The sequence below is a fragment of the Sinocyclocheilus rhinocerous genome, unplaced genomic scaffold (assembly GCF_001515625.1).
Source record: "Sinocyclocheilus rhinocerous isolate Xijiao unplaced genomic scaffold, SAMN03320098_v1.1 scaffold626, whole genome shotgun sequence".
NCBI classification, from domain to species: Eukaryota; Metazoa; Chordata; class Actinopteri; order Cypriniformes; family Cyprinidae; genus Sinocyclocheilus; species Sinocyclocheilus rhinocerous.
In genome coordinates, this window is record NW_015647437.1 from 994,886 (window position 1) to 1,022,309 (window position 27,424).

The 27,424-nt window shown below is 35.9% G+C and overlaps 1 protein-coding gene across 1 annotated transcript in view; it reads left to right on the plus strand.

Annotated features, from left to right (window-relative positions):
- LOC107709104 (glutamate receptor ionotropic, kainate 4-like) overlaps positions 1-27,424 on the plus strand; it is a 142,239-nt gene that overhangs the window by 67,290 nt on the left and 47,525 nt on the right. Inside the window, exon 2 of the mRNA XM_016513509.1 lies at positions 23,857-23,991. Within this exon, the coding sequence (XP_016368995.1) occupies positions 23,910-23,991 (82 nt within the window). The 5' untranslated portion in view covers positions 23,857-23,909. The remainder of the gene's footprint in view (positions 1-23,856; positions 23,992-27,424) is intronic.

Below are 27,424 nucleotides of genomic sequence, written 5' to 3' on the forward strand. Positions count from 1 at the left end.
ATTATTGCAATATAAAAGTATATTTAAAAACTTTAATGTTAGGTGGGATTAATCGCGATTAATTTCAGAAAAATTTGCGATTAATTAGTAAATTTTTTAATCGATTGACAGCACTAATATATATATATATATATATATATATATATATAATGATATTACTACTATTATATTATTACTATTATATTATTACTAATGATATTTCTGCTTTTCATTCGTGTAGCAGATGTTTAGATTTTCTATTTATTTATTTGTTTGTTTGTAATTGTTTTATTTGTTTGTTTGTTTGTTTAAAGTTACACATACTGTATGTATCTCTATTATTTATTGTATCTCTATTATTTATTATAGTAGATGTTTTGCCAGTGACAGATTTTGTGTTGTTTTGTTTGTTTGTTTATTGTAAGAAAGGCACATCTCTGCTTTTACAGTACACACAACCTGTTTTGTATTCATTTGCTTGTTTGTTTACAGCAATACATGATATCTCCAATATTGTGTTGTGTAGATGTTTTGCCAGTGACAGATTTTTTGTTGTTTTGTTTGGTTTTTGTTTATTTATCTATCTGTTTTTATTTACTTATTTCATTGTTTTTTTGAAGAGCTCAAACCAAAACCACCTCTAGTCATTCACTTTCTAGGTCAGAACCAACGCTGCTTCAGGTTTTTCTCTGGCAGATTTTTAATAGTTTGAGGAGAAAATTCCAATGCTGAGTAATTTCTATAGCTGGTATTTCCAGAGGGTTTGATCTGAATACCCACACATTGAGTGAGTTTCATGCCGCAGTGATGATGGCTACAGTTGGCAAAGTACTTTGCAGAGAGCACACTTTTCCTCCTTCCACCTGCCACCTGGAATCGCTACGGCCACAGTGATTGCTTTCGAACAGGTCTCAGTGATGAATGAGTGGTTTTATTTTGCTTGTTTGTGCAGCTTGGAGGTGGATGGCAATAGGTTTGTTTACTGCTTTTGGTAGCAAGTGCCACCTTAAATCTTCAATAATCCCACAATGCAATGGCAATGCACTATACTGTTTGTGAAACTTTTCAAAGCGTAACGAGAGCCTCTTGCCCTAAAACAGCATTGCTGTTAAGATGACCAATTTATGGCCATTCTGCAACATTTATCTTTTTATTCTCAGGGCTTTTTGATGAGCTGCACATTTATTTACAGTGCGGTGCAAAAAAAAAGTACTCATTATTTTTGTCTTGAACGCCCTTAAAACAAGATACATCTGCTTGAGAAGCAAAATTGCATACAACAATTTAATTGTTTTCAGAGAATAAATCTTGAATTGTTTATTTTTCTGACCCTATTGGCATTTTTTTCGTGTTTTAAGCATAAACTTTACTAGATTTGGTTAGATTATGCTTAAAACAAGAAAAACCCCAACATGCGAATGGAATAAGAAAAATAAGCCTCAAGATACTGTATATTCTCTTAGACAGTTAATATTTAGAAATTTCTGCAGGATGAGGCTAAAATGCTAAGTAATTTTATTACTTTATATAAATTATGTTATAGTATTAAAATTATTAATTCATGTATTAATCAATGTATATGCTAGCTAAGTAACATATATACAATTATTTATTTAATGCAATCTGAGAACTTCTGAGTCTGAGAACGTCTCGGTTACGTATGGTAACCCTCGTTCCCTGAAGGATGGAACGGAGACGTCACGTCGGATGACCGACGAATTGGGATCTCGCTTAGAGAGACCAATCTACTTCGAGTGTAAACTAAACGAGCCAATACACATTGGCATGCGATTATTGCATCCAGCTGCTGCTGATCACAGCGTGAGTATAAGTAGGCAGCAGATGCAGCACATATTCAGGTTTTCGCTGAGGAGCCGAGCCGGTGACCCAGCCGCTCAGCGGTGGTACAGGAGCTGTGGCGACGGGACGTGACGTCTCCGTTCCCTCCTTCAGGGAACGAGGGTTACCATACGTAACCAAGACGTTCATACAGCTCAAATGCTGCTGTTAATAAAACAAAAATGTAAAAAAAACATTAGTGCTGTCACAATGATTAATCGCGGGATGCAATAATCGCATGCCAATGTGCATTGGCTCGTTTAGTTTACACTCGAAGTAGATTGGTCTCTCTAAGCGAGATCCCAATTCGTCGGTCATCCGACGTGACGTCGAGAGTGACCGACTGAAAGGGAACTGTCACTCTTTTTCATTGAGTTGCATTTGTAAAGATGTATTCCTCCCCCTGTGTTTCTTCCTCTCTCTCCAGTCCACACAACCACCTTCTTTTCAGGCCTTCATTTATCACATCCTGATAATTCAGGGGCTGCTGGGAAAGCTGCATTTACCCCACTGGTATAAATCTGCTTTGGGGTATTAATTCACAATCAGCATATGTTAGTGCACTTTAGAAGAATTAAAGCAATGGCGAAAACACACACATGGCTCTATCCTATAAACACTGTTTCCTGAAAAATTAATTTAGAAATTTAGCACTACGCCACTGTCGCCTGCTAGCACTTAATTCACTTAATTGACATTTTAAAGGGGTCATATGATGCGATTTCAATTTTTCCTTTCTCTTTGGAGTGTTACAAGCTCTTGGTGCATAAAGAAGATCTGTAAAGTTGCAAAGACTAAAGTCTCAAATCCAAAGAGATATTCTTTATAAAAGTTAAGAGTCAACCACGCCTACCTAAAACGGCTCGTTCTAACACACCCCACATGTCTACGTCACGATGTGAGAAGATTTGCATAACGCCGCCCAAACGTTCACGCAAAGAAAGAAGGCGTAACTTATATTCTCGCTGTAGTATTGTTGTTGATAATTCTAATAATAAATCAGCATATTAGTTGTGAAAGCGAAACTACTTTGTTTGGCCTTCCAAAAGAGGACGATATCCGCTTCGTCATGCCTGGAGCTGATCCGTGCTGGTCGCTGAGGAAATATCAACTTCACGCTGTGAATCGCCGGATCGGCTTTCACCGCGGACGAAGTGGAGTCCAGCCCGGGGTCGCCACATGTGGTTGCCAGCAAGCCCGCCGGCCTCCACTCACAATTTGCCACTGACGATTCAAACGCGAGTTTTGAGCAGTGTAGCCCAACCGGGGTGCCGTCTGTCGAGAGCAGGGGTGCAGTGTAAAAAAAAATCATTTTTTAATAACAATGCACTGGATAGCTGGCCAATCAGAGCACACCTCGCTTTTCAGACTGATGAGCTTTGTAAAAATCGACGCGTTTCAGAAAGGCGGGGCATAGAGGAGAAACAATAATGTACAGTATGTGGAAAATAATGTGTTTTTTTAACCTTAAACTGCATACACACATTTCATTACACCGAATACACGAAATAATGTTATTTTTAGCAACATCATATGACCCTTTTAAAGGACATTTGATGATGTATTTGTTTAAGTAAAAGTCGATTTTTTTTTTCCAGTGTCACTTTATTTTTGTTTTGCAATAGACAAATAATACTCTGTAAAACATAAATTGTAGTGCTGGGCAACGATTAATTGCGATTAATCGCATCCAAAATAAAAGTGTTTTTGTACGTAATATATATGTGTGTACTGTGTATATTTATTATGTAGGCTATATATAAATACACACATGCATGTATATATTTAAGACAAATATGTTATGTTTATATATTAAATATATTTATATATAATATAAATTATATTAATATAAATATATATATATTTATTTTTGTTTTGCAATAGACAAATAATACTCTGTAAAACATAAATTGTAGTGCTGGGCAACGATTAATTGCGATTAATCGCATCCAAAATAAAAGTGTTTTTGTACGTAATATATATGTGTGTACTGTGTATATTTATTATGTAGGCTATATATAAATACACACATGCATGTATATATTTAAGAAAAATATGTTATGTTTATATATTACATTTATTTATATGTAATATAAATTAAATGAATATAAATATATACTTGTAAATATTTTCTAAATATATACTGTATGTGTGTGTCTTTATATATTCATAATAAATATACACAGTACACACACATATATTACGTACACAAAAACTTTATAAATCTTTATAAACGTTATAAAAAGGATTAATCGCGATTAATCCTTGCCCAGCACTAATAAATTGTATTTTATTTTAAGATATTTTTATATTTTCAGGAGTCCCACAAGTTGTTTCTTTTTCTTGCTTCTACTATCAGCTCACAGGCCTCATATTTACCGTAGTAACTTGCATGTAATATTCCTATCTGTCTCCAACGCATTCATGAAACACTCTTTTAAAGAGGAAAAAAACATCCTTGAGATATTGGTTTAATTTAAATGTGTGGTATAATTGCCTTAATTGGCATACATTTCCCATTAGCTTAGTTGTTTATTTAATTTCGCTCACCCTCGACTAGACTCACCCTTCCAGCACAGCACATTCACTGAGAGGGTCGAGGGGGTCGACGAGGGCGGCGTCTGTCTGCTACCAGATATTAATGTGTGCAATTTGGATGTGTGCATCACGGGAGAGCAGCAGGCAGAGAAAACTTGCTTTTATGGCCCAGGCTTTGCTCAGCACAAGCAAACACCCCCAGGATTTCTGGGCATGGCACATAATTGCAGCATTAAGAGCCGGTCAGGCCGGTGGCTCATTAGGCCTGCTGTAGAGACAGCCGTAGGGACCTTCGGGAGGCAGGAGAGGCGGGTAGAGGCGTGCGGCGCGGAGCATCAGTGTTGCAGCTGGGGGGTAGGGCAACGCTTTTATTCTGACGAACCCTACCGGAGGAGTGGGTAGCTCTTCTCTGCAGTTTCTCATTAGTTAGCCACGAAGGCGATGCTAACTCAGCCCAATGTCACCCGCCAACTCACCGCTGCCACAGATCCCTTGCTGAATGATCGACCACATTCATATATGCACAGTGAAGCGAGAGCTGCCGAAACATTCGCCCTGAGGATTATGGGATACTGTGTTGTGAAACATGCCGCAGCCATTTTGTGAAAACTTTGGAGCATGTATTGATGGTGGGTGGTATGGTCTAGTAGCAGTTAAAGCTAAAGTGTGTAATTAAAAAACTATATTATCAATATATGGATTACATACTTTATTTATTTATGTATTCATACATTTATTTTATATTTTAACAAGTATAGCTGAAGTGTGTAATTTTTAAAAATATTGTTTTTATTTTTTATATTTATATGTTTGTTTTTTTTATATGTAATTTATATTTAAAAGTATTTTTGTCTTTTATTTTTGTCTACAGTAGTTAAATAAACAATTGTGTATTTTTAAAATAATTTGTGAGAATATTTTATTTTTATTTATATATTTATTTGCTTTAAATTTTAATTTTTATATGCTGTATTATTTATGTATGTATTTGCATTTACTTTTTATTTTTAATTTATCTAATCTAGCTGTTAAAGCTGAAGTGTGTAATTAAAAAAACTTTTTAAAATATATATTATCTATTTATATTATATTTGTTTAAACTTTTTAAATATTTGATTTAATTGCATTTATTTTTTATCTCATTTAAAACTATATTGTTTTTAAGCTAGAGTGTGTGATTAAAAATATACATTATTATTATGAAATATGTACATTATATTTATTTTAACTTTATATTTAATTTAATTACATTTATTTTTATTTCATTTAATGTTATCTAATTTTCAAAAGTGTGTTATTTAAAAAAAATACTTTATTTATTTGTATTTGTTTAAATACATTTTTGTTTAAATAGTTTACATTTATTTTTTTCTTACTTCATTCCATACCATATAGTTTTTAAAGCTGAAGTGTGTAATTGAAAATATATAAATTATTATTTATTAAATATGCATGGGTATTTTAACTTTAGATTTCATTTAAATGATATAATCTAAAGTTAAAATACCCATACATATATACCAACTATATGGTATGGAATGAAGAAAAAAAAAATAAGAAAAAAAAATATCATGTAATTATTATTTTAGTTGATAATACTTCTTTTCAGCTTAATATGCAAAGACAGTTTGAGTAGGTCAGCTGCATATTGATCTCTCTCCCCAAAGTCTCTGTGGTGCTCGGTTTCAAAACATTTCCTAGCTAATAGCCCCTTCCTGAACTGAAAAACTCCAACTGTCCTTCTCCTGGTCCACCTTCCTACTAAATGAAGTGTCAGTCCTGCTTCTACATACCTAAAAGCGGTACTAAAGTCGGCAGGCGAGGAGCAGGATTGAGCACCCCTGCAACTGATCACGCTTCTGTTTGTGAGGTTGCAGACATCAGAAAAACAAATTCCAGCAGGCCTGGTCATGTGGCAGTAAATAAAGACAGCTCTATGGCGCAGTCACCCTTTTAATGAGCCTATTTGTTTAGTAACACTAATGTGTTTATACAGAAAAAAGACTTTTCTTGTGGCATTTTGCTGGACAGTGTGTTATGTGTCAGTATTGTGTTTATAGCTGTTAATGTCAATCTCAGCTGCCAGAAGAAAACTAGAAAGAGATGTTTGTTCATTATCGTTGTTACCTTCATGTCTTTTTCTTCAGTGTATCTCTCTGTCATTCTCATCTCTCATCTATGTGGCAGCTTGCTGAGGATTCCACTGGTGTTTTTCTTTTCACTTGGCCCACAGATCAAAACACCACACCAATCAGCGGACAACTGTAGGTGTGAACACTGGAATTCATTACAGAGATTTTAAAAGTATTCTCTCTGCTCATTATAAAATTGACCTGTTGTTCCCTCTGAATGCTGCATCTTATTACACTGAAACTTACAATGGCACCCTGTTTCTAAAGAGAGAAGAGATCAGTTTGATTGGTTAATTTAGACCTGAACTCCAAATTAAGTTTTAAAACTTTCTTTTGCTTAAAGGCCATTATGCAGGTAGTCTGTGCACTATAGAAGTAACTGGATTAATTAGGATCATGTGTATCATATGTGTTCTTTTTTTCCCCAATAGTAATTGCATTGTTGTGTATTTCTTCTTCTTCAGTAATGAATTTATTCTTTTTTAAATTGTGGGGGGTTGTGTAAATAATGGCTTTGACTCACAGCTGTCTTGTTCTGTGCTATTTATTTAAAGACATTAGCAATTACAGTTTGACAGTCTTTTTTGATATTGCAGCATGAAGTACATTTATAGTTGTATTATGTTCAAGTCCTTCTGGGAAGTTTGTAATTATAAGTTGGGAAGTCGTATTTCAAATTACTTTGGTGGAAACAACATGGTGATTTACGTTTTTTTTTTTTTACTATGCATCTGTAAATTGATGGATAAAAAAATTCACATTGAGTGTGTTTTTGTTTGTTTGTTTTGATTCAGTTTATGAAAGTGCTGTAAATTGACAGTTTACTCTCTCTCAGACCAACAAAATGTAGATGAGTTTGTTTCTCAAACTTGTTATTCTCTTAAAAAGTTTAGCATCACTTGCTCACCGATGGATCCTTTGCAGTGAATGGGTGCCGTCAGAGTCCAACTAGAGTCCAAACTGCTGATAAAAACATCACAATAATCCACAAGTAATCCATACAATTCCAGTCCACCAAGTAACATCTTGGGAAGAAAAAAATTGTGAGTTTGGAATAAACAAATCCATCATTAAGAAGTTTTAACTTCAAACTTTTGCTTTTGGCCAAAAACATGAGTCCATAATCTAAAATAACATTTCCTTCAGTGAAAACGTCTATCCCCTGTTGTCCTCTCACATCAAAATCATCAAAATCGATATGTTTGTTTAGAACTGATCTGTGCATATTTCTCTCCTGATTCAGACAAGATTAGTTTTTTTTCTCACTGGAGAAAGCAAAGTTATGTATTGAGTACTTGTTTGAAGTTAAAAATATCTTGCTGGATTTGTTTCTTGCAAACACATAGCTTTTCACTTCACTAGATGTTAATTGATGAACTATGTTTTTATCAGCTGTTTGGACCCTCATTCTGACGGCACCCATTCACTGCAGAGGATCCATTGGTGAGCAAGTGATGCAATGCTAAATTTCTCGAAATTTTTTGAGAGTTTCTCACTCATAATTGTGACTTTGTGGTGACGTTCATCTGCATTCAACTCGTAAATAGTACATTCACATAGAGGGCTGTACAATATATCAAATAACTAAGGTTTTTTCCAGCAAAATAACTATAAATATCGTCATATAAACTGTTACCATGCTTCCCACTGTAATTTATCATGAGGTGCAAGATTTAAGCTTGTGATAAAACATCCAGCAGATAGAGATGCCTTTACCGTAGGAGTGATTGTTGGACTTGAGGATGTCTGGGAACTCTTCAAGATGGAGTGCTACACTTAAATGCAGTTAAAAACCCTGTTATTACAGGCGCTGCATCAGAGCCCTGTCAGCCTTAAATCAGGGTCCTGCCCCATGATGGGAGGCAGTGCGGTTACCCTGGGTAGAGAGACCGGGGAGCGGGGGCGCTTAACCCATGCATCTCTCCCTGTGGAGATGGCGATCGATTTGCCGGTTTCTCCCTCTCCTGGTGTCATTTGTGGTTAGTCTCTCAGATGGGCAGGTGATGGCTAAGCAGTGAAGACGATGAGCACTGCATACTGTCTGCCACATGTCTCCTCCTTTTAGTCCACTCAGTCATGCACTTACTCATTCAGGATGTACAGAACTACATATTTTCTTTAGCTAGCAGCTCACTGAGTTGTCTTGTGATTAATGAAAGCCCTGTATAATTAGTCTGTTTACAGTTTTGTTTTATAGACATGATCAGATATATATAGAACATATGGGTGTTCTACAACAGGACATCTGACAGATATTCAAATAAAGAATAGATTAAATAGCTATACCCTTTTTTTCACCAAATTGTCATATTCCTCCTAGAAACATATTATGCACAATAATGGGAACATTGCTCTCAGCAGGTGATTTGAAGTCCGACAGTAATTGCTTGAAATGTATTGTTGAAGGTGGTTAGTTATAAAAGTGTTGCTGTGGCTGTGCTTTAAAGAATTGCAAATTGATTTCAGAAGCATAGGCTTTGTCATCTTGCAAATGTTGCATCGTATGAGGTCTTTTTGAAATTCATCCATGCATCGCTTGTTTTTCGTGACGTCTTTGGGGAGAATTTTAATGCGCTGCCAGTCAATCAGCATATACCTGTGCATGATGTTTTTTAAATATTAGATGCAAACCCCAAAAATACAATGATATTATTAATAATATAATAAATTAAAAATAAATAGCTTTCATTATTATTATTTTATTTAGTTTGTCTCAATAATGGTAATATTTGTTAAAAATGAACATATATTGTATTATAAATATTAAAATTTTGATTGATTTGACAGCCCTCTACGGACACCTTGGCAATTGAATCGCCATTGGCTAATACATTTTTTTGTTTACTCGCCAGAATGATAAATATATATATATGTAAAAAAAAATTCATGTAAAATGGCACAGTTTTATAAATATCTGAAAGTACACTCTTAACATCAGTCAGTCAAGCAATGTAATATGATAATAAATATTATTTAATGATAGAACTTTAGTAATTAGAATTAAAACTTGATAACCATGTATGAATGCATATTAGTCATTTTAACTGAACTTCAGACTGGTGGTGGTGCTTTTTTGGTCATTCAATGTTTCTGTACAAAAAAAAATGGGGAAAAAACTAACAAAAATACTGATAAGATAATAATGATACGAATTCTACTAATAAGAACAATATAAAACGCACTAAGGATTAATGAGCTACTGGATTCATGAATATTAATCAGGTTGTGTGCGTTCGCTCGAAACTGATTTGGTGAAATCAAAACAGGGACGATAATAGGTGAGCGCCAGCCAATGAGATTGCCGTTTGCGCATTAGTTCCGCATTAGTACAGGAGAAAGCGGTAGTTGACAGCAAAATACAACAAAGAATATCGTTTACATGTAGCACGCATAGGTAGCGCGTCAATTCTCTCTCTCCCTCTCTCGCTGCGTGTGTGTGAAACAAAGCGACGGCGAGTCGTGCGCCTTCACACTAGAGTTTACGGTACGTTAAATACAGGTGCGTTGCACATCCATTCAGATGAACTGAAAAAAATAGCACAGATCACTTGACGGAGAGTGAAACTCTGATGCGCTCAGTCAGAGAGTGTTCGGCGAGTGAAAATATATCAGAGCTAAACTTATACTTAGCCTCCAACTCACACACTGGCGAGTAAAATCTGGAGAAAGCGGTCGTTCTTGAAAGCTGAAGAATTCCAAAGGAACTCCGTTATTTTGACAGGAAAATACAACAAAGAATATCATTTACATGTAGCGCGTCAATTCTCTCCCTCTCTCTCTCTGCGTGTGTGTGAAACAAAAGCGACGGCGAATCGTGCGCCTTCACACTAGAGTTTACGGTACGTTAAACACAGGTGCTTTACTCGCAATGTAGAGGGTTGTTTGAAGTTTGTATTAGGTAGGATTAGGGATGTAGAATATGGTCATGTAGAATAAATGCTTTATAAGTACTAATAAATAGCCAATATGTTAATAATAGGCATGCTAAATATTCATATTTAAACTGTTTCCCTTCCATTAAAGTCAGATATCTGCAAGACCGCCTTGGCCTTTATTGTAATACCTCTGTTGGCGGTGTGACTTTTTGTAAGGACCCGAGACACCGGAGTATCAGATCCCACCACTAATGAAAGCATCTATTTGAGAGTGCATTTCATTTGCTTACCCAAAAGATCAAATCTCCAATAACTGGCGCAGACATTTCTAAAGTCTTGTACTGAAGTGTTAATATGACATTGCAGGGCTGCAGTGTGGTTTATTGGAGTTATGAATATGAATGCATGTCCTTAGTAACTTCAGATAAAGGGTTCTTTACACTGCCTCAGTGTCCTTGGCTTTCTATCAGAGAAGATTTCGTCACCTTATGTTCACTGCCTCCTCAGAAACCCCTCGTTCTTTAATCAGGAGCCTGCAGAAGGGTCGACAGGTATCATTTTTTATTGTGTTCAGAGGAACTCTGTCTTTTGTCACTGCTCTTAATGTAGTTGTCGATTCCTCCCTAGTCATTTAAATAGGATGCTATTGTTTTTGCCATGTCAGCACAAGCTAAGCACCATCAGTCCAGCTAGACGCCTCTGCAAAGTACTGCTAAGGATCTGTTCTAGACCAAAGATTCAGTTCAAATTGAGTTGAACCTAAAGAGCTCATTTTCTGAGATTGATGTGAATGATTATATTTGAAAATAGGCCTAGATTGCTTACAAACAAGGCATCACAGCAGCATTTGATTTTCTGATGTTTCTGTCTCATTTTTAAGATTTACATGTCCTTAATGTGTAGACAGATATGGACCACAAAACGACTAGGAAACAGTGTAAAGTGCTACCATACCGAAATTTTTTTTTACATGATTTGAGCTAAAGAAGCAAATATTTTGAAACCATCAATGTCAAATTTTATTGACATTACATTGTCCTGCATCCTATTTGTTGAATGAAATCCGATACTTGTCTCTTACTGTTTTTTGGGTGCTAATTCCAAAAGTAGTGTCTGTTTTGCTCTAGCATGTCACACTTTCTTACAAAATATGTGCATTTGTAGCATTTTGTTTCTTTTGACAACCATTTGTAGGTGAAGAAGTCTTATATATACACATACAAAACACACAAAGACATGATTCCTATCTTCTTGAGCCAGGTTGCAACTATTTGTTCAATTCTCAGACGATTTTAACATATAAGACATTATTTCATGCCTAATTCTAATTTCAAAGTTTGAATTATAACAAGTGACAAAAGAAAATGTAAACATGACCCAGATGTTTTTGCTACATCATGCAGGGCTGTGTTATAATGTAATAAAACAGGAACAGATACACACAGATTTTGTGTAAAAAGCAAATGTATTTATAAACTATTTATTTATAAATTTGTGTTTATGTATTTGAACGTATGACATTGCAAAGCGCAGACATTGACTTTTGACATTTGGCTGTTATTTTAATAAGGGCAATAAAGCTAATACATATATGTCATTTGGGGGGAAAAAAAGAAAAAAAAAGTTTTTATTGATGTCCTTGAACTCAGCATCATCACATTAGGTAATATTAGACCTTAGCAGTTTTTTTCCCCCAAAGTTGCAGGGCTGTGTTATTGAACATTTCAATCTTTTTGCACTTGTATGTCTATTACCTATAGAAAATTACTTCTAACTTCAGTTATAAATAACTTCAAAGTGTTAACAAGATGGCCTGCAGAGTGAATTCACTTGCCTTAAACGGATGTTGGGATAGAAGAACTGTTTTGGGTTGTGATGGATTGTATCCTCATAGTTAAATATCACTGCAAAAGAAGGTTAATAATGTAGAGATTTGCAGAACTGTTTTGCAGGTTGGGGTGAACAATGTTTACTCTTGAAAACCCATTTGACCCCACGGCTGATGTCCTTGCAAGCAGGCACTTTGATGCCTGCACTCTCTTTTGAATAAGATACAGTGCTGTGGTGAAGGTGTTTACTCTGCAGTCTCTCTATATCAAAATAGTAAAACACATTTGTATGCATTCCTTTGTTCTGCTTTCTCTCTTTTGACCCACTTCTTGGAAGTGAACTGAAAACCAAGAGCTTCCTAAACTGCTGATTTATCATGGAGGCTAAATAACCCCACCGATGGGTTTTATTGTTGAGGATGTCAGACAATGTTAACACCAGGAGGATTTATCCAGCGAGGATATCTCACATTTCTTGGCAGTAAAGTTTTAACCTGCGAGTGACCTTCCGATATCGTGGTGATTCAGTATGCATCGTGAAACACCAGTCATTCTCCTTTACGGTTCTGCGTTAGAATGTTGTGAACCTACTGACTTTAACAAGCTTTTTGTTTATGCCTTGCTAAAGCCGGAGTAGGGATCGGAGTGTATTATCCTTCAACTGTTGTTCATTGTTTTTGTATTTCAACTTTCCATTCTCATAGGCAAAAATACATTTTCAGATATGTTTTTTAAAATATACTTTTAAAAATATATACAAGAAATCGACCAAACATAAATTGCTAATAAAGGTTTTAAAGTTAATGTTTTTTTTTTTTTTGATCAGTCGAAAGTTTAAAGAAAATACATTTTCAATTTGAAGAATATACTTACCTGATCTCTGCTGTTTGCACCATATATTGAGAATAGATTTTGATATATATATTTGGCCAGGAACTTTATATAATCTTTTTTCCATATAGAGGTCATTGATTGAATTAATTCGTTCACTTGTGTTGGATGTCTCCGCTAAACACTCAGACGTTTGCCCACCTTCCTAAAATCTGATTTGAAAATAGATGATATTGAGCCATACATCATTTCTTTTGTCACAGAGTTGCTGCTGTCATTCATTTAGATCCAGGGTGGATACAGGGTTTTAAAGATTCAGCCTCAGTATGGCCCTGTTTTATAGTGCTTCAATCTGTATTTGCTTTGTGATATTCAATATTAGTGAAGATCCATAATCATTTAGATGTAGGCTAACACTGGCAGATATCCCAGAACTGCTCCACCAAACTTAAGTTTTAAAGTTTTATGGAAATTCAGGTAAATTGAGTCACTTTATGCCATTCATCTCAGTGACAAAAAATGTTCCAGTTGACCTTAATTCACCCCGCCTTACCTAACACAATCACTTCGTGCTTTTGTGTCTGTGACAGACCGTCTCGTCTCTTATGATTCAGGCCGTGATTGAGACCAAGTGTAGCAGTTGTTATGATGCAGCTTTTTGGCTCATAGTAAAGTAAAATAAGTAGCATACTGTTTACAACAAACACAAACATTACTGACCACTATAGCAAGACAGTCTGAAGTTAAATAGTTTTTTTTTTTTTGGTCCTAAAATGGATTTGTAAATTTGCTTTGTGTATGTGTATGCAACATATTCCTCCATAGTACAAACTTTTAATTAGCTAATGTGCTACATGCTAATGGTTGGCTTTGGAAAATTGTTAGTCGCTTTTAAATAAATAAATAAATAATTACCAACTCTGGTACTTAAAGCTGCAGTCCGTAACTTTTGGCGCTCTAGCGATTAATAAACAGAACTGCATGCATCTTGCGGAAGAACTTTGTAGCCGGAGCTACTTCTCTCTGTTTATGTCTATGAAGAAATAACGCAGGTAGCGGTACTGTCAGACTCTGTTCCATGTTTCGTGTGTGTCCTGCTCCCCATGTGCCTTCCCATGCCCTTATTTGGTTTGTTTCCTGTTCCTGTCCTAATTTAAGTTGATTCCTTCCTAGGTGTTTCCCAGGTTTAATTTCCATTGCTCCCAGGTGTGTCTCGTCATCCCCTCCTCCTGTGTGTGTATATAAAGTGTTCCCAGTCCCTAGTGCTCTGTCGGATGTTGAACGTCTTCATGTGAAGGTCTTCGTGTGACCGTCTTCCTGTGTTCGTCTCCCTTGGTTCCATCCTACGAATAAAGTCTTGGTAAATCATTCTCCAGCGTCTCCTCGTCCCTCGTGTGTGTGCACCCGTGACAGGTACCTACCCGAACCAGTCTAAATAGTCCGAATATAAACACTTATTATAGGTGTATCATAGGGATTCTGGATAAGCCAAAAAAACACGGTTTGGAAAATGGATTAATGGTGTACTCGCTTATTATATACATTTTGTTAATTTTGAACACAAAAAAGTCACGGACTGCAGCTTTAAAGAGATTCAAAAAAATTATAATAATAATAATTAAAAAATCACCAAAAATTATTTTCCTCCTCCTCTGGAGCACATAAGTTATTTTGGAAATCTATTGGACCCCTTTGACTTTTATTGAAAGAAAAAATGACTGATACATTTTTGTCTTCCATACAAGAAAGTCAATCGTACAGGTTTGGAAGGACATGAGGTAAATGATGACAGAATTTTCATTTTTGAGTGAAATGTCCCTTTAATAATGGTAAAACACATAATACTTACCATATCCTGCATGTCAATGGCTGGAGAGCAGTAAGGAAGGTAGAAATTGTATGAGGCAGTATTATAAAATAACAGTATTTAATGTATTAAAAGGGGTTATTTGATGTAGAGGTTAAAGACTTGGGCTGGCAGCCAAAACTTTTAGGATTGAACCCTGTACGGGGCGATTCATAAGCTATCTACATTTTGTCTTCAAGTAAAACACTTAACCCCAGGTTGGACAAATTTTCTTTGTAATAGGTTTATTCTTTGTTGCTTTGGATAAAAACATGCTAAACATATACTTTATTATTTACTGTATTAAATTACCTAGTATTAATGTAAACATTCCAAAATAGGGCTTATTTATATAAAGCATAAGAAACAATTGCTTAACAAATAAATTAGAAATGTTTCACTTACTGAACTTAAAGAAATTAATTATTAATATATATATATATATATATATTCACCGTTCTCAATGTTACAAAAATAACACATTTAATCCTTGAAGTTTTTTTTCTCTCTTGCACTCAAGCAATTGAAAATCAAAATGATTTTTTGAGTAGACAATTCAAAAGAGGCACTTACCCAAATTCTGCACCGTTGTTATTCCACAGAAAATGTTCAAACCCAAAAGCGCTCTAAAACACACCAGTTGCACAGCAAACTCGGCGGGGTAGCTGAGTAGTGAGTGGCTAATGTGTCTTTTGAATCAATTATTTTACAAATTGTTGAAAAAAAAAATAACCGAGGCTGCATCTCGAAATTGTAAAGAGCTACTCATAATGCGGCACGATGTTTGTTTTGGCAGCGTTTCAGCCCAGAGTGTGTGTCTCACGGCAATCCTGTTAAAAATTCCTTGCTCGCATTGTTTACGTTTGATTCTTCTGAATAAATAACAAATGACATTTAATGGTGAACTGTCACATGTTGATTTTATTTCTGCCAGGTGATTAATTTAATTCCTGGTGCGTTTATTTGCTTCCAACTGCTTCTAGTCATTTACAACTTCCAAGACTTTCGAAACGTCAAATGAGAAACTCAAGAAAATGCGTTTATTATCCATCCCTGCTGCTGGTTCTAAACTCTACATGTATTCACAAAGTATTTACCCTGCGGTTCAGTCTTCTCATTGACATCTAGAAGAGGAATCCTCTTCCCCGACTTGCTTTTGATTGGCAGTTGATGTCAGCTATGAGTGCAGCATAAAAATGCCGTAACAATTCAGTCCGCCTGTTGTTTTTGAGACGAGAGCTTTGATGGACACTTAGAGGTATTTGGAGAGAATATGCGATGAAGCTACGGTTATGAGTGACAGGTTTGACTTGTTTGCGGTGCTCGTGGTCTAGCAGCCTTTATCTAGCTTTAATTGAAAAGAGCTCCTCCATTGCTAGACTTCAATTTGATGCCTTTTACAAAAGGGTGGCATCCTGGGGACTGAGCCAGGACTAATTAATGTTTGGACTGAATTACTTCACATTGTATCAAATCAGTCGCTTGGCTTTAGTAGTGAGATTTTCAATATCAAGCCTCGTGGTAAAGTTCTTCCCCTATCGGATGGTATTGTTGCGTTGGCCGCTCAAAATCAAGCTCTGTTTCACCACATGACAGCAGCCGAGTGCGTTCAGAACAACACATGGTGATTTCGCCTTTGTTTTACTCCCCACAGCGAGCACTTGTCTTACAAAAACAAGCTACGTGCTATTTCTGTAGTATCCCATTACTTATTCAACCCTCCCTTCAAATGACTCAGTCCCACACACACAGTAATTCACAGGGGGAAATGCTTTGAGCAGATGCTGGAATGGGGTTTAAGTGGAAACTTTGCTTTGAATGTAATTTATACTATACATTTGTCAGTTATCATAACGATACTTAACAGCTTTCCAGCGTTCAAAAGACTTCTTCACTTCAGGAGGGCATGGCTATTTGTGATTGTGTGTGTGCTGTTTTCCACAAAAAAACCCTTTATATAGTATCTAGGAGATGTAAAATCTCATTATTATTATCTAAGAAAAGCATCAGTATATAGTGTAATGACAATATGTAGTCCAGTTCAGTTTTCATTTGAATATTTGTGGCACAATGCAGATTTTTAAAGGGATACCTAACAAACAATAATAATAATTATTAATATTCTAATAATATAATTTTGTTTTCTTATCTTCATGTCATTTGAAACCTGTATCATTCTCCTCAAAACAAAAACTTTTTTTTTTCCCATACAAGAAAAAAGTCTTGAATGAAGACAGTTTTCAGGGTCAGCCATCCCTTCAGTTTTTCATTTTGATCGATCAGCTGACAAAACATTAAAAAAATTTTAAAAATCCAGTGAGAATCCAGTGGACCAAATTATTACAGTGCACTGAAAAAAACATGGTGTAGAAACAGTTTTCACTCAGAAATTGCCAGTAAATTTCACCAAAAGTTACAAAGAAATGGCAAATAATGCATTGAATTAAACTTGAAATTCTGAAGAAGAAAGACTGAAACAGTATTTTCGGTCACACGTTAGTTTGGGGAACTATTTACTGTGACTTTTTCCTTAAATAAACTTCTAATTTTCTACTTATTGATAGTTAGTAAGGTAGTTGTTAAGTTTAGGTATGGGGTATGATTAAGGGATCTAAAATATGGTCATACAGAATAAAACAATAATATATGCTTTATAAATACTAATACACAGCCAGTATGCTAGTAATATGCATAACAAGCAACTAGTTAATAGTGAGAATAGGTCCCTAAAATGTTAAACCGTATTTTCTTGTAAAAAGTGTTCCAGTCATATTTGTTTTGTTTACAACTTCGAAATCAGTTTTTGGATGTGTAGAATAGCTTCTCTATTCTTTTTGTATTCTATCTATTTGTTTTCTTTTATTTATTATACAATTAACAAAAAAACAAAAAAAGGCCTCTAACACTAGCTTGCTCTATTCTTTTTATATTCTATCTGTTTTCTTTTTATTTATTATATAATAAAAATAAAAAAAAACACCTTGCTACGTGTACTGCGTTAGGCTAACTGAGACTTGTCATAGCACTTGCATATTGCTCTTTTGTTGATTTTGATTGCTTCCATTGTCCTTATTTGTAAATCGCTTTGGATAAAAGCGTCTGCTAAATGACTAAATGTAAATGTAAAAATGTAAATGTAAATGTGTAGATGTGACCTAAGATATAAAGACAGCCACGGTTTTCATTTGTGTAAAAAAAGCTTTCATGTCACCCAGCATCCCCAGTCATTTCACCTTTAACAGGTTTTCTCTGAACAATGTTTGTTTAAAGACAAAGAGAGAAAAAACCTCTGCATGACTTGTCTGGGCAGAGACGGGTAGCGGTTTGAACTGAAGACACAGCGGGTCTGATTCGCATGATTCCCTTTGAGAGCGATGACAATTTCATAAACGAGTAAGAAACTGAACACATTCTATTTTGATCCTTCTGTTCGTAGTCAAAAGACTACATTGTATGCTGTGTGGTGTTTGCAGGGTCTCTACTGTATTTGTAATTGCCTGTCAGCTCCTAAACGGAGCCTTTAGCCAGATACATTTCCTGCCTCAGTTCATATTAAAACGCTTCCTATATTTGCAGGATGAGTTTCTCATTGGCATTAATAAATTATTTTATCGATTAAAGAGCACTTACTTTTGTGAATGTGGCTTAGAAATGGATGTGCTGAAAAGAATAAGACAGTGCTGTTTAAGCAATTTTAGAGATTGGTTAAAATGGATTGTGGGTTGTTTAATGGAAAAAAATGCAGGTTTTATTTGCTGAAGTGCTAAATAAATAATTCACCCAAAAATGAATTTTTTTAGTGATCGTTTTACTCGCCTCCATGTTGGTATGGGGGACTTTTTTCTGTGGAACTCAAAATTACATACAAAATGTAGATGAGTTTCTTCATCAGAACAGATGTGGAGAAATTTAGCATTACATCACTTGCTCACCAATAGATCCTCTGCAGTGAATGGGTGCCGTCAGAACGAGAGGCGAAACAGCTGATAAAAACATCACAATAATCCACAAGTAATCCACATGACTCCAATCCATCAATGAACTAGGGCTGTAAAATAGATTAATCGTGATTATTCGCATCTAAAATAAAACAAACTTTCGTTTTGGATGTGATTAATCGCAATCAATTTGACAACCCTACAATTAACGTGACTGGGATGCATTGGTGATCAAGTGATGCAATGCTGAATTTCTCCAAATCTGTTCAGATACATCTTGGGTGGCCTGAGGATGAGTACATTTTCAGCTAATTTAAATTTTTGGATGAATTATTCCTTTAAAGGGGTCCTATTATGCTTTTTCACTTTTTCAACTTTAGTTAGTCTGTAATGTTGCTGTTTGAGCATAAAAAAAGATCTGCAAAGTTACAATGCTCAAAGTCCACTTCAAAAGGAGATATTTTATTTAACAGAAATCACTTTTCAAAAACTACAACGAACGACTCGTTTGGACTACAACGCACATTTTCCGGGATTTGTGATATTTAATGTGTTTTTCGAACAACCTAGTATGAGAGCCTGTTCTAATACACCCCCAAAACAAAATCAAGACTTTGTAAAAGAGCATAATAGGACCCCTTTAAAGTCAATGGGGTCTCAAAATATCTTCTTTTATGTTCTACAGAAGAAAGTAAGTCATACAGGTTTGGAAGAAGATGAGAGTGAGAAAATGATGACAGAATGTTCATTTTTTGTGTGAATTATCAGTTTAAATGAATTCATCCATGATATTATTATTTTGCTGCTAACCATTTCAGAAAATGAAAAAGCTGTTCTCATTTGCACAGCACAAGATTACAGACATTTATTAACTATATGACAGTAAAATAAAATTACAAGTGTCAGTACAAATGCGGTTTCTGTTCTGTATTCTGCTGCTGAAGGTGCTGTGCACAGGCTATGCGAAACCATTGAAGGTGATTTGCTGTAATTGCATTTGAGCAAAATTATTTGGATGTGCGTGCAGTTTCTAATTGTCATTGCATCCTGCTTCAATAAATGAATTAGGCATGTGTTTCCTGACGCGCACCCTTTCTTGAACTCTCTGTCTATCTGCTTGATCCTTAATGTGTTTTTTAAATGGTCTACATAAGCAAAAGAAGATAAGTTGTAATGAATAATAGCTGGTGAAGAAAGCGGGAGTATTTCAGGAAAAAAAATAAGTATCGTGAACAACTTTTAATCTTATGCCTTATGCCTCAGCATCTTCGAAGCAAATGCAACAGACATAGTTTGTAAGGATTTCATATTTATCATTTCTAATTTACATCTTCAAGAAAAAATCAGCGTCTGCTGTGCCACATAATCGACAGTGTTAGATGTGTCATTATAAGGAAAATAAATAGGGATGCACCGATACCACTTTTTTCAGAACGAGTCCGATACCGATACTTTCATTTTTGGTACTCGCCGATACCGATACCTGTATTTTCACAGCATTTGTACTTTTTTTTTTAAATATTGGGTACAGAAACAAAATAATAGTAGTAATAATAATCAGGGGCGGCCCTAAGGGGGGGTAAGGTTAGGACGATTCAAAGGGCCCGACGTTGGAGGGGGGCCCACCGAGGGGGGAACGCGATTTATACCGAGGGGAATGCAGAACACGATTTCTATGAGATGCTCAGGCCCTAGCCCGACCCGTTTCCGACAGCTTATCAGAATTACTTTTCTGTAATAATGTCTTTTTTTCCCCCTTCTCCAAAACAGCTTGTACTACTGTTTCAGCTATTAAAATAGTTCAGTTTTGTATTTAATGGCAAAGTGATTACATTTTGTTTAGTTTTTTTATTAAGTTAATTTAGAAAAACGTTTGGAGCATTTTTTGTTCGTTAAATATAAGTTTTTGTTTTTTAAAGTAAGGACCAAGCGGCCAGCGGCAGACAGTGAGCCGATCAATTTAGCCTTCTCAAATCATCACGACTTGCCTGAAATAAAATCTAGCCTATAGATATAAAACCGTTCAAGCATATAACAATGTTTTAAACGTTAAACCTAGATAAATGTGCGCTATAACCAATAGTTTGTGCGGAGAGTGGAAGCTGAAGCGCACTTTGCAGGACATGGAGGTGCCAGCGCGATCACTTGTGTTTTTTTCAGTGGATAGCCTACGCCGTTGAAATAAAACAAATCAAAGTGTCTTTCATTATAATAAGTCATAATTCGTAAAGATGCACTTCTCTCTAAAGGCGCGTCTGAGGAGATGGCGAGTCACAGATATTACCTTCAGTTATTTCCACACTTAATTATACCTGTTAAAATGTATTGTATTTTGTTAAGCTTTTGTTACTTTCACTGTTCATTTTAATGGCTCCATTGCAGCAGCTCAATATACTGTAATCACAAAACGTTTTCCTAAAATAATGCAGGGAACCACTCGTTATACATTATACGAGTGCACGCGGACTATTTTGGTGATGTAATTTGCATCACGCGCAGTGTACATGGACATACGCAGCGCGCACACGTTTGTATTGGTGCAGAATGAGAGAGACACTTACAGCCGTACGTGCGCTCATTGGCGCCCCTTCAGCTGGTGGCGCCCTAGGCGACCGCCTAGCTCGCCTATGCCTAGAAATGGCCCTGTCTGTGAGATATTCACTTCGACAAGCTCGCGCATCTGTGCAGCTGCGCGCTCAATCCACTCAGTGCGCTCTATCTATCGGTATCGGTGCATCCCTAAAAATAAATATATGTGATTTATGTTTTTCTTCTAAAGTAAGCAAAGCATTTTACATCCCAATGTATTCTTGTCATAACTCTCTTGAATAGATGTTAAACTTGTATAAATAAAAAAATCTATACTGCTCTTTTGTGAATGGGATAAGTAGTATTGTCTGATTCAAGTTGCTCATCTGATTGTTCTTTTTAATTATATGTGGATAATGCAGCTGATATGAAACATATGTTTGTAGCAACATGAATCATAACTGCAATTAGACGCGGAGATACTCTTGTTACGTTGTCTGTCTCTACTGTGGTAATAAGCAGCTGTGAGTTTAATAAACAGTACAGCAGCATGAGATATGAAATTGTTTTACAGAAGCTGAATTTATTTCATGAAACATTTGGAATTGCCAGCAAAGGCAATTATATGGTTCTCGTTTAGTCATTTTTTGGGTAATTTACTAGGAACATTCTATTTAGGTGAAGAAAATCATTATCATTTCCAGAAGAGTTTGTTATGATAAAGTGTTTCTTCAACTTCGAAGACTTTTATGTCCGAGGGGTTGATTTTTTTTTTTTTAACTAATAAATTTCACATTTTTGTTATGTAGTGGTCACATTATAACCATTTTGTAAACACATCTCTATGCTTTGTTTATTTTTGCTTTTTTTTCTCTCTCTAGAATGCTTTTTTGTATAGATTTTACTGTTTCACCATTGTCCCAGACTCTGACTTCCTATATGGAAATACCAGTTGTTACAATTGTCAGGTAAAACTGTGATAATCTAAACAAAGAATGAAATAATCAGAAAATAATGATTTCTATCTTATAATGAAAATTTTGTCTGTCTTTCATTTGTGGATTCATTTATGCAAAAAGTGTGAAGATGTTATTTAACTGTGCGTATTTACGATGTGTAAATGCTAACTATGACATTAACCTCAATTAGAGGTTATTTTTATTTTATTTTACTTTATTTTTGACCCTGGACCACAAAACCATTTTTTATATACATCAAAAGCTGAATAAATAAGCTTTGCATTGATGTATGGTTTGTTAGGATAGGACAATATTTGGCCGAGATACAACTATTTGAATATTGGGAATCTGAGGGTGCAAAAAAATCAAAATATTGAGAAAATCGCCTTTAAAGTTGTAAAAATGAAGCACTAAATTTATTAAGTTTTAATATATTTACATAAGGAAATTCACAAAATATCTTCATGGAGCATGATCTTTACGTAATATCCTAATGATTTTTGGAATAAAAGAAAAATCGATAATTTTGACCCATACAATGTATTTTTGGCTATTACAACAAATATACCCCAGCGACTTAAGACTGGTTTTGTGGTTCAGTGTCACACTTTACTTTACTTTACTTTACTTTATGTAAGGAATTTAACTCATTAATTCTTGATAAGGGAATTAATCATTAATTTTATTTCTAGCTCAGGTTTTGAAAGGACTCGGATCTGAAAATTCGAAGTCCACCTTGAGGGTGTGATTAAATTAGCCATTTCCTGTGCATACATATAAGAGTCCTATGCCTAAGCGATCAGGAGGTATTCTCTCAACTATATATGGTGAAAGAACTTTTTAGTTCTTGATACAAAGAAAGCTTTGTTGTCTCTTGATTGGATTAGTCTTTAATCACTCCTCTGAGTAGATGACGACAAGACTGGCAGGAAGTCGACCCAGAATATTGGAGTCATGTGCTGGGGTGATTAGCAAACCTCATGATGGCTGATAGGGGCATAGCAGTGTCCGTTCATGTACTAGAAATCCCTACATTTACTTTACTTTACTTTACTTTACTTTACTGCCCTGGGATGAAAATTAGCCACCACATTTTGCATTGCTTTTATGTATTATTTATGTGTATTGTCTATGATTAAATATATAAAAATGGAAATGGAAACATTATTTAATCCAAAAATGTATTTTCCAGAGCTGTCATTTCCACCACAGACTGCTATGAACCACAATAAATCATTTGAGATATATGGTTGAAATAGAAATGGTGGGAATAATTATGACAGAGTTCTCCTGTAATGTATTCTTAGACACTTTTGGACATTTTTGTTGACAAAGTGTAAGAAAAATGTTTTAAGAAAGTTTATTTTCTAAGTTAGAAAAGAATAACCAATTACAGTGTTCTTAGGGACCAAAATAAATTTAGCAACGCTTACCACAGTTAAATAAACTTGATTTTTTTGGGCACCAACAAGCTATTGTAGCATATGCGCATGTAACTCCTTTGATTGAAAAGTATGCTTTCTATTCTTCTGAAGTGTTGCTGTTGTGTTTGGTGTGGCAGGTGGCTGTGTGAAGGGGGACCCCCAGGGCTGGACCCATGAGGAGTCAAAGAAGATGCTCGCAGCCTGGGCGCTTCTGCTCTTCTTAGCCATGTGGGTGAGAAACGCCACCAGTGGCCCGCTCTCATTCAGAATAGGTGAGTAATGTCTGCCGCTTTCAAGCTGTAAAGCACATCACTATCTATGGCCTGTATCTCTCGTTAGTTCTTACGCTGAACGGTGTAATTTGTAATCACTGTTAATTAAAGTGATGGGGTTTCACACCAGATTTGCTGCCTTAAGGCGGACTGTAACTCCCAGAATTAACACACTGGAAAAGGAGAATGAGCATGTGAGCGCTGCTTGTTTTATGTTGATGTTGTAAACAAAGGCTAGTAGAAAAAATTAACGGTTTCTAGTGTTGTAACACTGTGGAGGAAGCTGCGTTGAAACAGATTGTGTCTGACTCATAGAGTTTACTCTCTATATAAAGATACCCACTCTTAGGTAAAAAAAAAAAAAGATACACTTTTCAGGTAAATCAGCCTACAGTTGGCTTACTTGTACAGTGGAGTCCAAATGTCTGAGGGCACATTAAAATATAGGAAGGTTTTAGTTTTTACATTAGGTTAATTGATTAAGAAAATTTGTGACCGTGATCATTGGATTTTGTACAGATTTTAGGACACAATGAAAGTCTAGAATAAAAAAATTAAAAAAAATGAAACCTTGAAATAAATACACATTTTTTTATTTTTTTTTAGGTGTCTGGATTTAAGGAGGTTTTTCAGATTTTATTTGACATTAGGTCAATTGAATGTAAATTAGTGGCATTGATCATGTGACTCTTTGTGCAGACGGTTAGATGTTTCATGCTTTTGTTGAATCACAAGATGTTTTTTGGATCATTTTAAAAACATGCTTGATCCACATGACCATCAGGTTTCACACAAAGTTGTGGAGTTTATGCATCTTGTCATAGATGCAAATGAGGAGCAAAAAGTAAGACATTCTGAAATTCATGTTAATTTTTAAGCCTTTTTTCCCCCCCGACTTTTCGACCTGGTTGTAATTGCCTCTTCACAGTAAGATGGAACTGAGAAAGTATTTTAAAGGGATAGTTCACTCAAAAATAAACATTTCTGACATATCAGTTCAAATTTAGCCTATATGACTTTCATTCTTCTGTGGAAAACAAAAGAAGATCATTTTAAAAATGCATGCCATGCATATATGTAAAAAATAAATAAATAAATAAAAAACCTTTTTCCATACAACATTACAAATTACATGATCTGTATCTTTTTTGTCCCTTTCTTTCCCTTTCCATACATAGAAAGAAAATGGGATCCGATGTTGTTTTGGTCCCCATTGACTTACGTTGTATTTTTTGACCATACAGTGGAAGTCAATGGGAATCGAATCTGTTTGGTTACCAACATTCTTCAAAATATCTTCTAAAGGTATTGCAACATTTTAAACAGTCTTTGGCTCTTTAAAGTGGTTACATCGCTCTCAACAGATTCGAAACACCATGTTGTATCGCCAATGACATTAACGTCCAAAACATCGCACTGGATGTTTTTTTATTCACGAGAGCACTTCAGACTTAGCATTAATGTAAAATTAATAATGTCAGTCATAATGCTGAAGTATAATTAAATGCTAACAAAAAATTAGCGAAGGCCTCAGATACTCGCTTAAGAGATGTTGTTTTTGTGAGTTGTGTTTATTAGCGCCCACACAGCCTCTGCCTCACTGGAGAAAAGCATTAAAGGACCTTTCCCTCATTAAGGAAATGAATATAGCTGTTTAAACTGACTTCATTATGGTTTAGAAGGCGAACCGAAAGAGAAAAAGCAAGACGGAGCAAAAAAAGAACCCATTTAATGTAGGTCTGGGCTTTCAATAATGATGAAAATGTTGTCTAATCTAACTGGCGCCATATTGAGCAGTGCAAAATGTAAATTTAGTTCCAGCTGATTTAGCAAAGGGGAACACGTGTGGTTTTCCATGTGTTGTGTGTACAAGTGTGAAGCTTTTAATTCACTGTGGTAAGGCTCGGTCGTGAGATGTTTGTGCTTGCTAAAAGAGCATTGATCTGCTTATTCGGTGGCATATTACAAAAACAATCCCTCTGATTCCAGCGGCTCGGGGATCAGATGAGGCGATGTGCTCTCATCTCCACTAAACAAGCTCCTGCTTTCGTAGATCAATTATTAAGCAGCCGATGCGATCGCCGCCTCTCCAGAGCCTCTGCCTCTGTCATCTTCTTTGTCATTCAAACGCCGAACAAAGCGCTCCCAACTTACCCGGGTATGGTTGGGTAATTAACCGGCGCTGCTCTCCTCCTCCACTTCTCCCTCGTCTCCTCACCTCCTGCACCTATGAATGCACCTCCGCAGCAAACCCTGTTTATTGCTGTCTCATTTAGTTGACGATTAATTAAAACGTGTGGTTTCTGTTTTTACCGCTCCGATGCGAAGTGGCTCTGCCGAAGGTTGTGTAAATAGCGCGGGCGGCATTAACATTTTTTCTTTCCCTGCACGTTGACGTGATGCTGACTGCACTGCAGGAGATGATATTTAACACTGCTGCCCCTCCAGTACGAATGTCACTGTCTGGTTTGCGCAATGAAAGCGTCAGGCCAAAATAGCATCACTTTGGCAGTGAAACAGATATGTGGTGTTTGGATACTCGTCCCCAACTTGGGATAGCTTCTTAACTAGTTTAAAGAGATAGTTTGGCAAAAAAAGAAAATTCTTTCACAACCTGTATGATTTTTTTTAGAAGGAGATTTTGTTTATCTCCTAAGCGAATGTTGGCTGTCAGGTAAGATTTTCAGTAAATATCAGTTGGCTTCAGAAGACTTAGGCTAGAGCTACATTCAGACTACAGGCAAAAGGCAAATCCGTATATGCAAAATATGTCCGATTTTCCATAACAATGTGAGTATCACAAACCACATGGAATATGATCTTTTCGAATCTTATTTGGGCTATTAAGATATGTGGTCCTAAATCAGATACAGGTCTGATGTTTTGCAATGCAACCTTAGTCTGAACCTCAGAAGAACTTATGCTAATGTTCTAATTAAGTTATGGGAAATGTATTTCTTAAAGTTCTCTGAACATTAAAAAAACTGGACACTTTTAAATGTTTTAAAAACTTTTAAAAACAAATGCTTTTGTGCTAATCTTTTGAGAACAGGGGTTTATAAAACAGGGTTTTTCAAAGTGTGGGTCTCACAGTGAGACAAGGTGGGTCATGTGAAGTCACTCGGCTGCCTTCTTAAAGGGATAGTTCACCCAAAAATGAAGATTCTGCCATGAATTACTCACTCTTAGTACCACATAGGCATGGGCCGATGTCCGGTTTCAAGGTATACCGCGATTTGAAAATTTCACGGTTTCAAAACCACTAATATTTTCCGTTATACCGTTCCTGCGGTATGCGCTGTTTTTCATGTTTCCTCAACGACTGAAAGTGTAGGAATCCCTCAGGTTGAGTGCAGTGTAGAGAGTAGCACGGCCCCTCCTCCTCCTGTTGGTGCAAGAGAGTGGTCAGTCACGTGTGTGTAGGATGGCCGAA